The 12,953-nt window shown below is 38.9% G+C and overlaps 1 protein-coding gene across 10 annotated transcripts in view; it reads right to left on the reverse strand.

Annotated features, from left to right (window-relative positions):
• The window catches only part of LOC133345916 (RNA-binding motif, single-stranded-interacting protein 3-like), a 156,380-nt gene that overhangs the window by 32,495 nt on the left and 110,932 nt on the right, over positions 1-12,953 (reverse strand). For all 10 annotated transcript variants that reach the window (XM_061557036.1, XM_061557032.1, XM_061557033.1 and 7 more), the window contains one exon: positions 3,175-3,233. In XM_061557036.1, coding sequence (XP_061413020.1) covers positions 3,175-3,233 — 59 coding nt within the window. The remainder of the gene's footprint in view (positions 1-3,174; positions 3,234-12,953) is intronic.

The raw sequence follows: 12,953 nt of genomic DNA on the forward strand, positions 1-12,953 counted from the left end.
TTCCACCTAAATACAATTTTAAGTGGACATAATAATAATAATGACTCGAATATAAATGTAGGCCATTAAATACTTGGGCTTCCATCTCATAATCGAAAGGCGGTCCTGAGTTTGTACCACTGTACATACAATATAACAATACTACACCATGCAATGCATCAGTAAACATGAGCAGGCTAAACCAAACGTTGACAAAACATTAAATCATGACCAAAGGTTGGTTAATGTTGCAAAACATTTGACGAATATCAACGTTAAACTCATGAAACTAAACTGATCTCACTTGCAGTAGAGCATTTCATGAACACAACCACCTATCAGTTTTGATAATAATAATAATAATGTGTCTTGACAAGTACAGATTGCATTGGTATTGTTAAGCTTCACCTTAATTCCCATCACAAAAGTGAAAGTAAAACTTGAAACATTTTATGAACATATAATTTTCATAGTGGTGGCTTTGAGGTACACCGATTAATTTCAATGCAAACTAGACAGCAATTAAGCATCGATACAATATGTACATTAAAATAAAGTGTCAATAAAACTGTGCCCATAGAGACTGGTTCTAACGGTTACCAGCATTATTAGTCGATAGAAATAACTCGATACAATGTTATAGCATGTATGCAACATAAATATAATTTAGTGTCATTCAATTTGTTGACGCAATTATGCCCCTACTCTGTATTCTTCACATTTCAAAGCTGGCGACAGAAATGTGAAAGTACATTTAACAAAAATGTATTTCAATTCACATACTGCACTCTTGGGCCTACGCCAATCAATTGTGCCATTTCACATGCAGTTCCAGTACCATCAGCCTGCCAAAGACTTAATTGTCGGATCAAAAATAAGTGACTAACAGTGTTCCTTCCACTTGCACCTACCACCCATTGCATAATGTTAGTTTTTGAAGGCCATCAGTAGTACAACTACCACTTTCTAGCCAGTTTTGTGCAATCGCAAGTGACCGGCCTTAAACCACGTTAGCCACGTAAATAAATTACTTTGAACCAAGGAAACGTTTGTGCTTGGGCTCTCGAACCAGTGGTCTGAAGCCAGAGGTGAAGAAGGAAGGTTCGGTGTTAGTATACAGCACAGTAGATCCCAACAAGGTATCGAGATACCATCTTGATATTTGTGTTTTGGTGGCAATTTATAATCATAAAATTAAATCCATGCAGTGTCAATTTAAATACGATCTGAGAATTCCAGGAATTCCTATATAAAATACAGATATTAACATACCCGGGACAATTGACCTGCCACATCACAAGCGGAGAGATAGCAGAGACAGGAGGAGAAGGAAGGGAGCAGGCAGGATGGGTATACAGCAGCGAGGGTGTTGGCATGTCGAGGGCTTTATTAATTTACATTAGTGAGGCCTGACTCCACCGAGCAGGGATATCGATTCTTAATTGTTAAACTTCTTTAAAACATAACAATTGTTATCAAGGCCTGTGAGAAGAGGTAAAACGATTAAATATTTACAACAGATGATCTGCCGACTATTTTGACACATGCTGGTAGGAACATGCAAAATAAAAGTACGACTGAAATTCTGTGTCAAAGATAGTGGTGCATCAGAGAGTGAGGGAAATAAAGGATATCCTCAGAAACAAAAGGAGTGGCAGATAAGAAAAGGTTGTGACAGCTGAGATATGGCTTTTGTGAGTACCCTGCTATCAGTGCATGTCATGGCAGAGCCAAGCCTTGCTCACACGATCAGCCATGGCCATTGCACTCAGACACAGCAGCAGAGCAGAAGCTATTGTAGAACAGAGAGGGACGATTGTGATAATGGTGAAAGACACTTATAAGGGGTACCATGCACAGATAACCCATGTTTGTGCTGATATATTGGGGAACCATATTGTCACAAGTACAATAAGGGCTATTCGCATAACCACGTAACATCGATAGGTGGCCATTCATATTTGGTGTTGAGTTTAAAGCCGTGTTTCTAAAAACTGTTTTGTGCCCGAGGAACACTCAGCCGATGCAAACATTTCCCTGGACCACCCAGCCCCCCCCCTCCCCCACCGCTGGTGACAAAACGCATTAACTTATCTCTGAATGGCAGTTATACAAAATAATTAATATTACCAACATATAAAAACCAAAGATATAAGGTTTTTTTTTTTAGGAGGAGGCATGTAGATCTTAGGGTAGTTTCATCAGGGTAGTTTACCTACATTTGTTTTATTACATATCATGAATACAATATAAATTAATGTCCAAAACGTTAAGATTATTTCCAGATCGACCTGTGTTTGCATCACAGCCCCACGGCCCACCTGGAGGACCGTCGAGTACCACTGGTGGGTCCCAGGACCACACTTTGAGAACCACTGGTTTAGGATTATTGTACAAGCAGAAACTAGATGTAAGCATATTCTTAGGTTTTTTCGGTAAAGTCACGTAGGTAAAACATCAAAATTAATCAAAATAAATAAAATTGTTTTATTTTATTTATTTTTATTAATTTTGATGTTTTACCTACGTGACTTAATTTTGATGTTTTACCTACGTGACTTTACCGAAAGGTAAAGTCACGTAGGTAAAACATCAAAATTAATCAAAATAAATAAAATTGTTTTATTTTATTTATTTTTATCAAAATAAATAAAATTGTTTTATTTTATTTATTTTTATTAATTTTGATGTTTTACCTACGTGACTTTACCGAAAAAACCTAAGAATATGAATCCTTGCAGTCACGAAAGCTTCAAATCTAGAATTAGATGTAAGCACACATCTTGAGAGCAAGGTCTATGCGTGCTTAAATCTTAAGTAGTGTGCTTGTAACAGAAGTTGCCCTCTGCATACCCCCCCCCGCCACCCCCATGAGTGGAATGTAAGTGATAACTGTTCTTATAACAGTTGATTTGGTGATACTGCATTGGCAGTGGTGCACAAATAACAAAGCGAGATTGTATGTCCTATGGAAAAGGGCCACTTCTCGAAATGAATGCCTATGTTCTTACAAGCAGCTTCAACTGTATCCATTTTCAAAATGGTTGTAATTTATTTTTAAACGCATGTTATCCAAGTAAATGTCATCTGCAATGTAATATTAAATTTGTAATAATTGTGCCTTGATTTAAAGGGCACATTAAAATAATCAAGTAAATTGAAATGGTTTACTTTCATAGATGTGTGAGAACTCACCTTTGCACTGGTTGGTTGTTTTATCCAGGATGGCCTTAGTGGATACAATTTTTCCATATCTGAGAACATAAATGTGGTTAATGCAATGTAGTGTTGTATTAAAACACATTACAGTACTAATACACACAATAGTCGAAACCCATTTGGACCGACATGGAAACTGCGTTATTGCTGTCCTTGCCTTGCAATAGAAAGTTCATGTAAAAGCTTTACAGACACAAATGTCCTCTTTTTTTCACAATACTAATTCTTGCAAGGGCTGGCTTGTTCCACGTTTAAAAAGGATTGAAAAATTTACAAACAAGAATTCAACAAGACAAATTAAAAATGCATATAACATTAGAGGAAAATCTACCCGGTCCAAGTTATGGTTTGTAATTTGGCAGATATTCGTGTTATATGGCATGCAAATCAAATGTCAATTAAATATGCATGCATAAAGCAAATGTCAATTTAAACATGTAGAATCAGAAATGCAAATTTAGAATTCCGAGCTGAAAAAACCCACAAAAGTAGAATAAAATCCATTCGCCATTGTGAAATTTGTAATTTTTCAATCCTTTTTAAACGTGGAACGTCGTGGGTTTTTGTTGCTTTTATTTTTTATTCATTTTTAGTTTTATTTTATATCTACGTGACTTTACCGAAAGAACCAAGAATATTTATGACCTATTTGGAAAGGTTTAAATTTTTGCATTTCAAAAAGTGACACATCAGCGTACATTTTTTTCTTAATGACACACAGTGCTGCCTCCGCTAACTGTATGCACAGCTATTCTTGTATTGATTACATATGCATTTATCATTCTGAGTCAAGTCATCACAGATATTCCAGAAATAGTTGTACGAGTGAAGCCAAGAATGGATTGGACTGGACAAATCTGCTGAGCACTTGAAATGGTCACGATGACCCATGTAAAACAAACCCATATTATTAAAAAAATGCATCACGCGCTCTTATTACCAATACCAAATCCAAGGTAGTAAAATAGGTATGCTTTGTTTAAGTATTAAACTAAAAAAACATAGGACGCTTCATTATTTAATCTGCCCAGTCTTCTAGTTGAACATATATATTTTAACAGTTTCTTACAATGTTGAAGCCAGAGAAAACATGTGGTAGATCAGGTAGAATAATAAAATATTAAACATTATTTCAATGTGACATCAAAACTGCGCTCTTCAGTTTTTGTTTAAATGTGGCAACTGTCTAACGAATGTATTAATCATATCAACGATTACCTTTCCTATTTATTTAGATATTTGCATTGATTTTTGCATTTCAGAGATGAAAATGTCCTGATTGAGATATTTAACAGACTGTATATACAAACGCAACTGCTTTATTTTCCAGGATTGGCATATGGTATTGTGCAATCTAGTTTATGGGGGAGCTAGTCAACTGGCAGGTCACATGTGGTGGAGTAAAGTTTGGGAACTCCCATCTCTTGGCCAGCATGGAAGAGTAGGCCAAATACTCTCTAGGCCTTTCCGTCAGCAGGGGCATTAGCGGGACATTTCAGGGCAACACAATCACCTAATCGTTTTATTTCCGCGTTCATACGTCAAGAGGTAGAAATTAAAATATCCACTAAGTTGTTTTGGGATGGCCTTTCGTTGATACTGAAATGTGTAGAAAAGTATAGATGCACTTGGGCCAATGCCAACACCGTTTCAGCAGAAGCCGAGACCGCGGAATCGTTTTGCACGCGCATCACGTGCATCCACAAAAAGCCGCAACTTTCTGTGCCCCCAAACAGAATACCTGTTTGTATCACCTTCTAGACCTTTGTCTGGCTTAGCGTCGGCCTTGTCGTGAGAGGCAATCCCTTCATTCACGGGGCTCAAGGTACTATCAGGTTTCAGGGATGAACTAAGAAAGACTTGGCATTCAGCTTGGCCATACTGAGGTAGGGCGCTAGGGGCACGATGCAAATGAGGGACAGTTTGACCTCCAGTCTTACAGTAGGTGTGCAGACCACAAGTTGCTGCCAGACGAGGGGCAGTTTGACCTCCAGTCTTACAGTAAGTGTGCAGACCACAAGCTGCTGCCCAAGAGAATGATTTGTCAACGTTGCTTGCTTTAAAAATACATTACTTGTGTGAATTGACAATTTTAAAAAAAGGTGTTTAGTTGCAGTGTGCGAATGTGTAGCTTTACTTGCTTGTGTGTCTGTGTAGATCTTGTTTACGGATAATTTGCAGACGTCCATGAACAAAACTTTAATTTAAACAAGCCTAGAATTCTGCAAGCTTTTACACAGCTCCAAATACCTTTTGATTAAAATGTCAAGTACAGTTTCACTGGAATGGGGTCCATTTATAACAATCTAAAGTGCTCTAATAGTGAGCATAATGTGATTGCACAATGTTTTGTATAACGTTGGCTTGGTGGGTCATTCACCGTAAATCCCATTTCCCTTCCACACGTGTACCCTTTCCCCCTCGCTCCTTCTGCTCGCTGGCGATTCACCCGTGATAATGTGCCTCTCGGGACAGGCTGTGTGTTGGCGAGCAGATCAATTGATGGATCTCATCAAATGACATGGCATAATGTTGGCGGATCATCCCCAAGAACTTACGCCACATTGATATATTCACAACATTCATTCACGTGACTTCTCTGAATTTGTAATGACAATTTGTTTCTGCAAACTATTGGTTTTAACTCAACGAAAATTTATGAAATTTTACTTTGATTTAATTACGTGCAGATTGTTTTAAATTGTTAATTTACAATTCAGCTCTTTAGAAAATGTCCTCCATTCTTCACACGGTTTCAGATATCTTATCAACATCAGTCAATATAGTGTAAATAGCAGAGGTGGGACAAAGTCATTGTTATGCAAGTCCAAGTCGAGTCTGAAGTCATCAAATTCATGACTCGAGTCTGACTCGAGTCCAAGTCACATGACTCGAGTCCACACCTCAGAGGTGGGACAAAGTCATTGTTATGCAAGTCCAAGTCGAGTCTGAAGTCATCAAATTCATGACTCGAGTCTGACTCGAGTCCAAGTCACATGACTCGAGTCCACACCTCAGAGGTGGGACAAAGTCATTGTTATGCAAGTCCAAGTCGAGTCTGAAGTCATCAAATTCATGACTCGAGTCTGACTCGAGTCCAAGTCACATGACTCGAGTCCACACCTCAGAGGTGGGACAAAGTCATTGTTATGCAAGTCCAAGTCGAGTCTGAAGTCATCAAATTCATGACTCGAGTCTGACTCGAGTCCAAGTCACATGACTCGAGTCCACACCTCAGAGGTGGGACAAAGTCATTGTTATGCAAGTCCAAGTCGAGTCTGAAGTCATCAAATTCATGACTCGAGTCTGACTCGAGTCCAAGTCACATGAACTACAAGTCGCATATTCGTACCTTAAAAACATGCAAAGGCGATGCAAAACGAACTTATAAATCTATTTAACTAGTCACTTTATTCCAACGCCAAATGAAAATTATTCTCTTTGAAAAGTAATCACCGTGCACCCACCTTGATTGATTTTGCGTGCGTGTGTCACCACTTATGAGTGTATGCTGGCTGCACACATGTTTTGTTACCCTAAACGTGCAGAGGGAACACAGCTTGTGCTGGTGCAACGTATCCTTGAGTGTCGTGCATGCGCCCCGGGTCTCGTGGGGATCAACCACACGCAGTCAATCACGACCCATACACATCTGCTCAGGGACAATAATCCCCAACACAAGCAAGCAATTAAAGTCTCAACAAAATAGGAGGGGAAAAATTACTTTCGTAGCAACATGCCTCCTTGCTTCTTAACAAGCAAGAATTAATGAGAAAAAAACACATTTATTATTGCGTATTAACTTATCAGTTGTGCGGAAATGTTCTCGAGTCAAAAAGTAACGCACACAAATTGTGCAGTCTGCTTTGCACACAAAGGCATGAAATAATCACAAAGCAGTGAACCATGGCCTTCAGATAGCACGCATATGACTGTAAACTACCTTTCGCCCTGGTAGGTATATTCATGGAATAACAATTTTTTTTAAACGTGCAAGAATGTATCAGACAATTGTGTTCTAGATTTCCTATATGAAAATCTATTCAATTAACGAAAACTTAAGTGAGGTTATAAAATGTTGCAGTATTAAGATAGAGCTAACACTTTGGTCAGTAGATGTATGAGTCAACGTCAATTTGACAACACTGTACATGATACCAGTGCACAGTAAGTCTTCCTTTAACGCGGTAGATGCATTCCTTCAAAGTGTCTTGTTGAGTGAAAACTATTTCCCCATGAATAATGTCACGATAACGTTTGGCAAGATACGATGGACGCACACACAGACGGCGGGACAAATAAATGAGGGTATATGCCACCGTGTTACTGTGTCATTCCGCATACTGTCTCATACTGCTCAGCTGCGCTGCTCAAGAAAATACAGGTAGTCCTCGACTTACGACGGAGATGCGTTACGACGACCCCATCGTAAGTCAAAAAAGTAACCCGTAAAAACAAAGTTTTTCACTATAAATCCTTTATATGCGTGGCATCGGTTTTATTTTATTATTCATTTCTGTTTTTCTTGAGTAAGAGTTTCAGTTTTATCACATTGGTATTTTAAATTAAATATGAAAAAAAAATTCCTAGAAAAAATTGTCACGCACAACGAGTCTGTGTGCAAAATGTCAGCTCGATTGGATCACGGGAATTGGGTTGAAAAACGACCGAAAGATTTGCACGGTCGTAAGCGCGCAAGCAAGCAAGCAAGTGCACTTAATATAAAGGATTTAAAAATATCGTAAGTCGAAGATGGCCTAGCCTACCCAGGAGTCTTAAAGAATGGTGATAGTTTAGCAAAACAGAGCAATCTACAGTACCGTACTGTATAAACTATATACTGTATGTATTTAATAATTGAAATACTGTATTGCACAGTAAAATGTAAAGTAAAAAGAACAAGGTAAATTCTTAGCCTACCTATAATGAACTGCAATTTAATAGAACGTTTTTTGAGGAAACAATCCTATCTGCTATAAAAACTTTTAACATGCATTGAACGTATCGTATCGTGGTAACCCTAAAATGAAATCGCTAAAGCTACGTATCATACATACAATTTTGTCGTATCGCCATCGTAAGATCGAAATATCGTAAGCCGGACCATCGTAACTCGGGGAATATCTGTAGTTAATCGTCAACCGCTCAGAAAACTGCGTTATAACGGTGTGCGTTCCGCGTTGTGTGAAGCATTCCATGATGGAAGAACTGCGTTATAGCGAAAATGCACTGTGTGAACACACGTTAAGTGAGGACTTGCCCTACTTTAAGGATTTTTTTTAATATAAAAAACTTAAAATGTAATTAATTTTACATTTATATATTTCACATCAAATCTCTTTTTTCGATTCAATTATATCTGTAAATGATCCATTGCACGGTTGCTACATTTCTGGTCACAGAATTACTGCAATACATAATTAAAATTGTAACTATTGTAGCGAAAAATCAATATATTATACTTTATTGTTTTAGATTTATGTATGCATTTTAAAATTCCTGTCCATACTGGGCAAACTGTTTCACTGGTGAGATTACCACTCAGTTTTAATTAGAATTTCCAAACAAATTGCATCCAATGGATCAGGAAAGCAAACAACAGTCATCAGTTGGCTATAGCTATTTTGCAGCCATCATCATCCATGTAGTAACTGATAACTTGGTAAAAATACAACATAAGTCATTCGGGAATTTAAAATATTTCATACGCAAAACATGTTCATTCAACTCCTGTATGCAAGTGATACAATAATTTAAATAAATACTGTGAACATCAATTCCTGTATTACTAGTCCAAATGACTTATTGGCACTCGCATGCATTTCCAATTTCTGGTTTGCAAGAGAAGCTACGAGTCATATCATCTCACAACGCTTAACCCTGCTCATTACAGAATGCATTTGGTGACCAAGACGAACGGCATTATTGTAGTTTACACATTAAAACACACAAACGCAGTACCGTAACTGTGCGGTAAATAGTATTTCGTGCATTTTTTAAAAATCATTACACGCGACTAATTAATGTGTTCAGTTAGTAAAACTGGTGCTCGTGAAAGGTCGCTCGAATAAAAATGTCACCTCGGCATTATAACAAGCAAAGGTACTGCGGTAAGAAATATTACTTCACTAAATATTCCCATAGTCCTTGAATGGCCAAAGCACTCTCACTTGATAGGAGTGTTTATTGTGGACTTCAAAGTGACCATTGCCAAAAAGGTGAACCTTTTATTTGAAAAATAAAGTGTCTGATAAAGAAACGAGAGTGGGGGTGGGGGGGGCTTCCAGATGAGGGGAAGAGATGAATAGTGGCTCTATACGTTGACAGCTTAACAGGGATGGTGGTGGCAAGGCAGTGTTGGTTCTGTGCACTCATGTACGTATTCCAAAAATGCACCATTGGCACTAAGTTACTCTCACATTAATACTGGTAGGAACCTCCTGGTTACACCAGCCCACAGGGGATGATTGTGTCCGTCCGTCCGTCGTGCAGGGAGGGGCTGGGTGGGGAGGGAGGGGCTGGGTGGGGAGGGTCTGGGTGGGGAGGGTGGGGGGTGGGAGGGGTGGGGCTGGGTATGAGGGGTGGGGCTGTGTGGGGAGTGGGAGGGGTGGGGCTGGGTGGGGAGGGGCTGGTCACCCCGTGGTGCCCTTATAAAACTCAACGTTTAACCTACTCACGCCGCTGCCCTCACAGTCGGGCATATTTGCGGAATACACCATGCCGCCGTTGACCTTGGCCATTGACCGAGCAACCCAACGTTCCTACCAGCTCCCTCCGCAGGAATGTGTTTCACAGAGCCTGCAGTCATTTAATCACAACCAACCACCATCAGCTATAATTTATCAAGTATAAAAATGTATATATATATTTCATTGGAATAATCCATTGCATTGATATTTATCCTGTAAATTTGCATTGTGATGAAGCTCTACCCCAGCCTGCACCGCTTCTTATGGCGTTGCAATATAACAAATCCATCGAGCTGCTGAACACGACCGGTATTACTCTTTGGTTCTTTCGGTAAAGTCACGTAGATGAAAAAATTGAAAATAACTCAATTAAATCACGACGTTTCGGAGGCAACACAAAAGCTTCCGTAATTTTGCTGTGGCTGTTCCTACCTGATGACGGAAGCTTGTGTTGCCTCCGAAACGTCGCGATTGAATATAGTTATTTTCATTTTTTTTATCTACGTGACTTTACCGAAAGAACCAAAGAGAGTATGGATCCTTGCAGTCACGAAAACTTCAAATCTAGAACCGACCGGTATTCATCGATAGACCTCCCTTGCCAGCGTGTTCCCTCCTTTGGCAGTCACTCAGTCGTTAGTGTCACCCACCTGCCCATCACCCCTTATAGTGACGAGTCCTGCCAAAGTCCACCTATTTTTCTTCGCAGACAAATCGTGTATTTTACTTTCTTGTGTTCTCTAATTCAGTGTAATACAAACAAGCGTGCACCCTTTCCATGCTTCTTTGCACACTTTCAAGTTTTTGTTTCATTTTCTTTGTCAATGTGCGTGTTTCGGATCCAACGTTATTCTTTAAAAAAAAAACTGTTAGGTTTCTTTCATTACCGATTGCACTTTTTCAAAAGCACCGGCACCCACTCTCATCTGCCTCTCATCGTAGTTCGCCACCCTGCCATCTAGAACGAGATATGCGTACTCTGATGTGGCCGTTTAACTGTCCCTCTTACTTACATATTAAATTACTTCTTATTATACCTTTTTTTTTGCCAACAAAATTAACACTTTTTTGTTTTAGACAAAAGAATAATCGCCTATGGTATTAAAGTTGGCCACCTGTCCAAAGGGTCCAGGTTTATATTTCCTCTAAAGAAAAATAAACATATCCCTGTGCTGTTTTCACAACATCAAACTGCATATATATGACTTCTAAAGTTGCAACGTATTAATGATACATCGGTAATTATTCATTTTATTGAAAAAAATAACGAATTGTTCATCTCAAACATTGTACATAGTGCATATAATTATTTTATTTACGGGAGAAAACCTTTAGAAATGTGTTAAAATTGTACACTTAAACCAAAATGCTAAAACCACTTCATATGTCTGTGCAGGCAAGGGAATCAGTGACGTGTGCTAAATCTCTCGAATGCCTCTCATGCTTGCCCTTTGCATGCACGAATGAGGTGCACTGACCCATGTGCTCTAGAATTCTAATAACAAAGTCTGCTCCTAGACACACTGAGCACAGCTCTTTTAGACTGACTTATGGCATGAAGGGGAAACCAGCCCGAGGTAACTCTGAGACTAATTTGTTATCGTATCCATTACAACGTTTTTCAGATGCATAGCAGGCCTTCTCGCCTTTTTAAGCGCCTATATATATGCCACACATACACCGGGGGCTATGCAATATTTGAAAAGATAATAAATAAAAGCAATTGGAGAAAAAAGCCAATGCAGTTGTTTATTTAAACTGTCAATTCATTCATTTGATTTACAACTGAGTGATGGGTCTTTAAAAGGAATGGACTTCATTGTGAGGAAGATCTGTGCGCATGTGGATAAATACTAGATTTACTTCAAAGCTCAAAACTTCTGCAAAAATTTGGAATTAAAAAAATTATGACCAAAAATATGTATTCCGGATGTGTTATTTTTCTTTCCCCACAGGCACTTTGCACAACTGTTTCTCAAACGAGGGATTTTATTTCCATGCCGTTTCTGTGCATTTCCTTTTGACCAGTTTCATCTATAATAGTACCTGCAGGGATTTCTGTGACATCGCTTACATGTAGAGTATGTGCGTTTAATGTTCTATTCCATTTTCAAATGTGAAAAAGCGGGAAAACGGATAAAGATTAAAGTAAATGCTGCATGTTTTTTTTTACTGTACTATAATGATGGGAAAAAAAACATTACTGACACACAATGTCAAACTTATCCTAACCGACTCAATCACAATCTAATCTTCAGACACATCCTTTCTAAAAAGCATCTTTTTGGAATGTTTTTTTATGATGAAGTGGCTTTGTGTAATACATTTTCTAAACTCCTGGAAATGAATTGTCCTACATTGGAGGAACATGAACTTATTTATATTCATAGTCAAATTCTGAACGTGCATCCTTTTTATTATTTTTGTCATATGAAATGAAACCAATTTTTTTCAGTCATGCTCAGATAAGGTAAACAGCTGTAACATAGTGCTCGACTTCAAGGAACAAAATGTACTGTTGCTGCCGAGTTAAGACAAAGCGACCTGGAAGGAAGCGTGGGTTTATACTGCAGAGTCAGCGTCCAATGAGGTTAGCGCAAGCATGACAAAACAGGTGACCTGGTGCTGTACATTTGTTTTGTGTTTGGTACATATTTAAAGTAAACTGCAGACTTGGCTAAAGTGCATACCCGAATAAAAGGTAAAGGTCAGCCATGGACTTGGTACACATGCCAATCCAGAGGCAAACAAAAGGAAAGAAGTGACCAGTGCCGGCATGAGTAGGAAATGGAACTATCGCTGATGATAGCCATACCTATCACCGAATTAAACTATGTACGGACTAGTGGCGCGATTCGTTGTGTTCCACCTTTCCCGCTTGCTGGCAAGCTGGAGAGCTTTCTGCACGCTTGGCGCCAAGGGAATTAGGTACTGCGACGCACGCAAACTTAGCATGCGCTCCATTAGTCAAACTAATAATTATGGATTCCTTCCGAGTATGGATTTGTGCAGCAACTCATAAGTCCATGTCCAGGTTCGGTAGCTCTGAAATAGCCTCGGGGGAAG

The sequence above is a fragment of the Lethenteron reissneri genome, chromosome 23 (genome assembly GCF_015708825.2).
Source record: "Lethenteron reissneri isolate LAM-NWPU_2019-01 chromosome 23, ASM1570882v1, whole genome shotgun sequence".
Lineage (NCBI taxonomy): Eukaryota > Metazoa > Chordata > Hyperoartia > Petromyzontiformes > Petromyzontidae > Lethenteron > Lethenteron reissneri.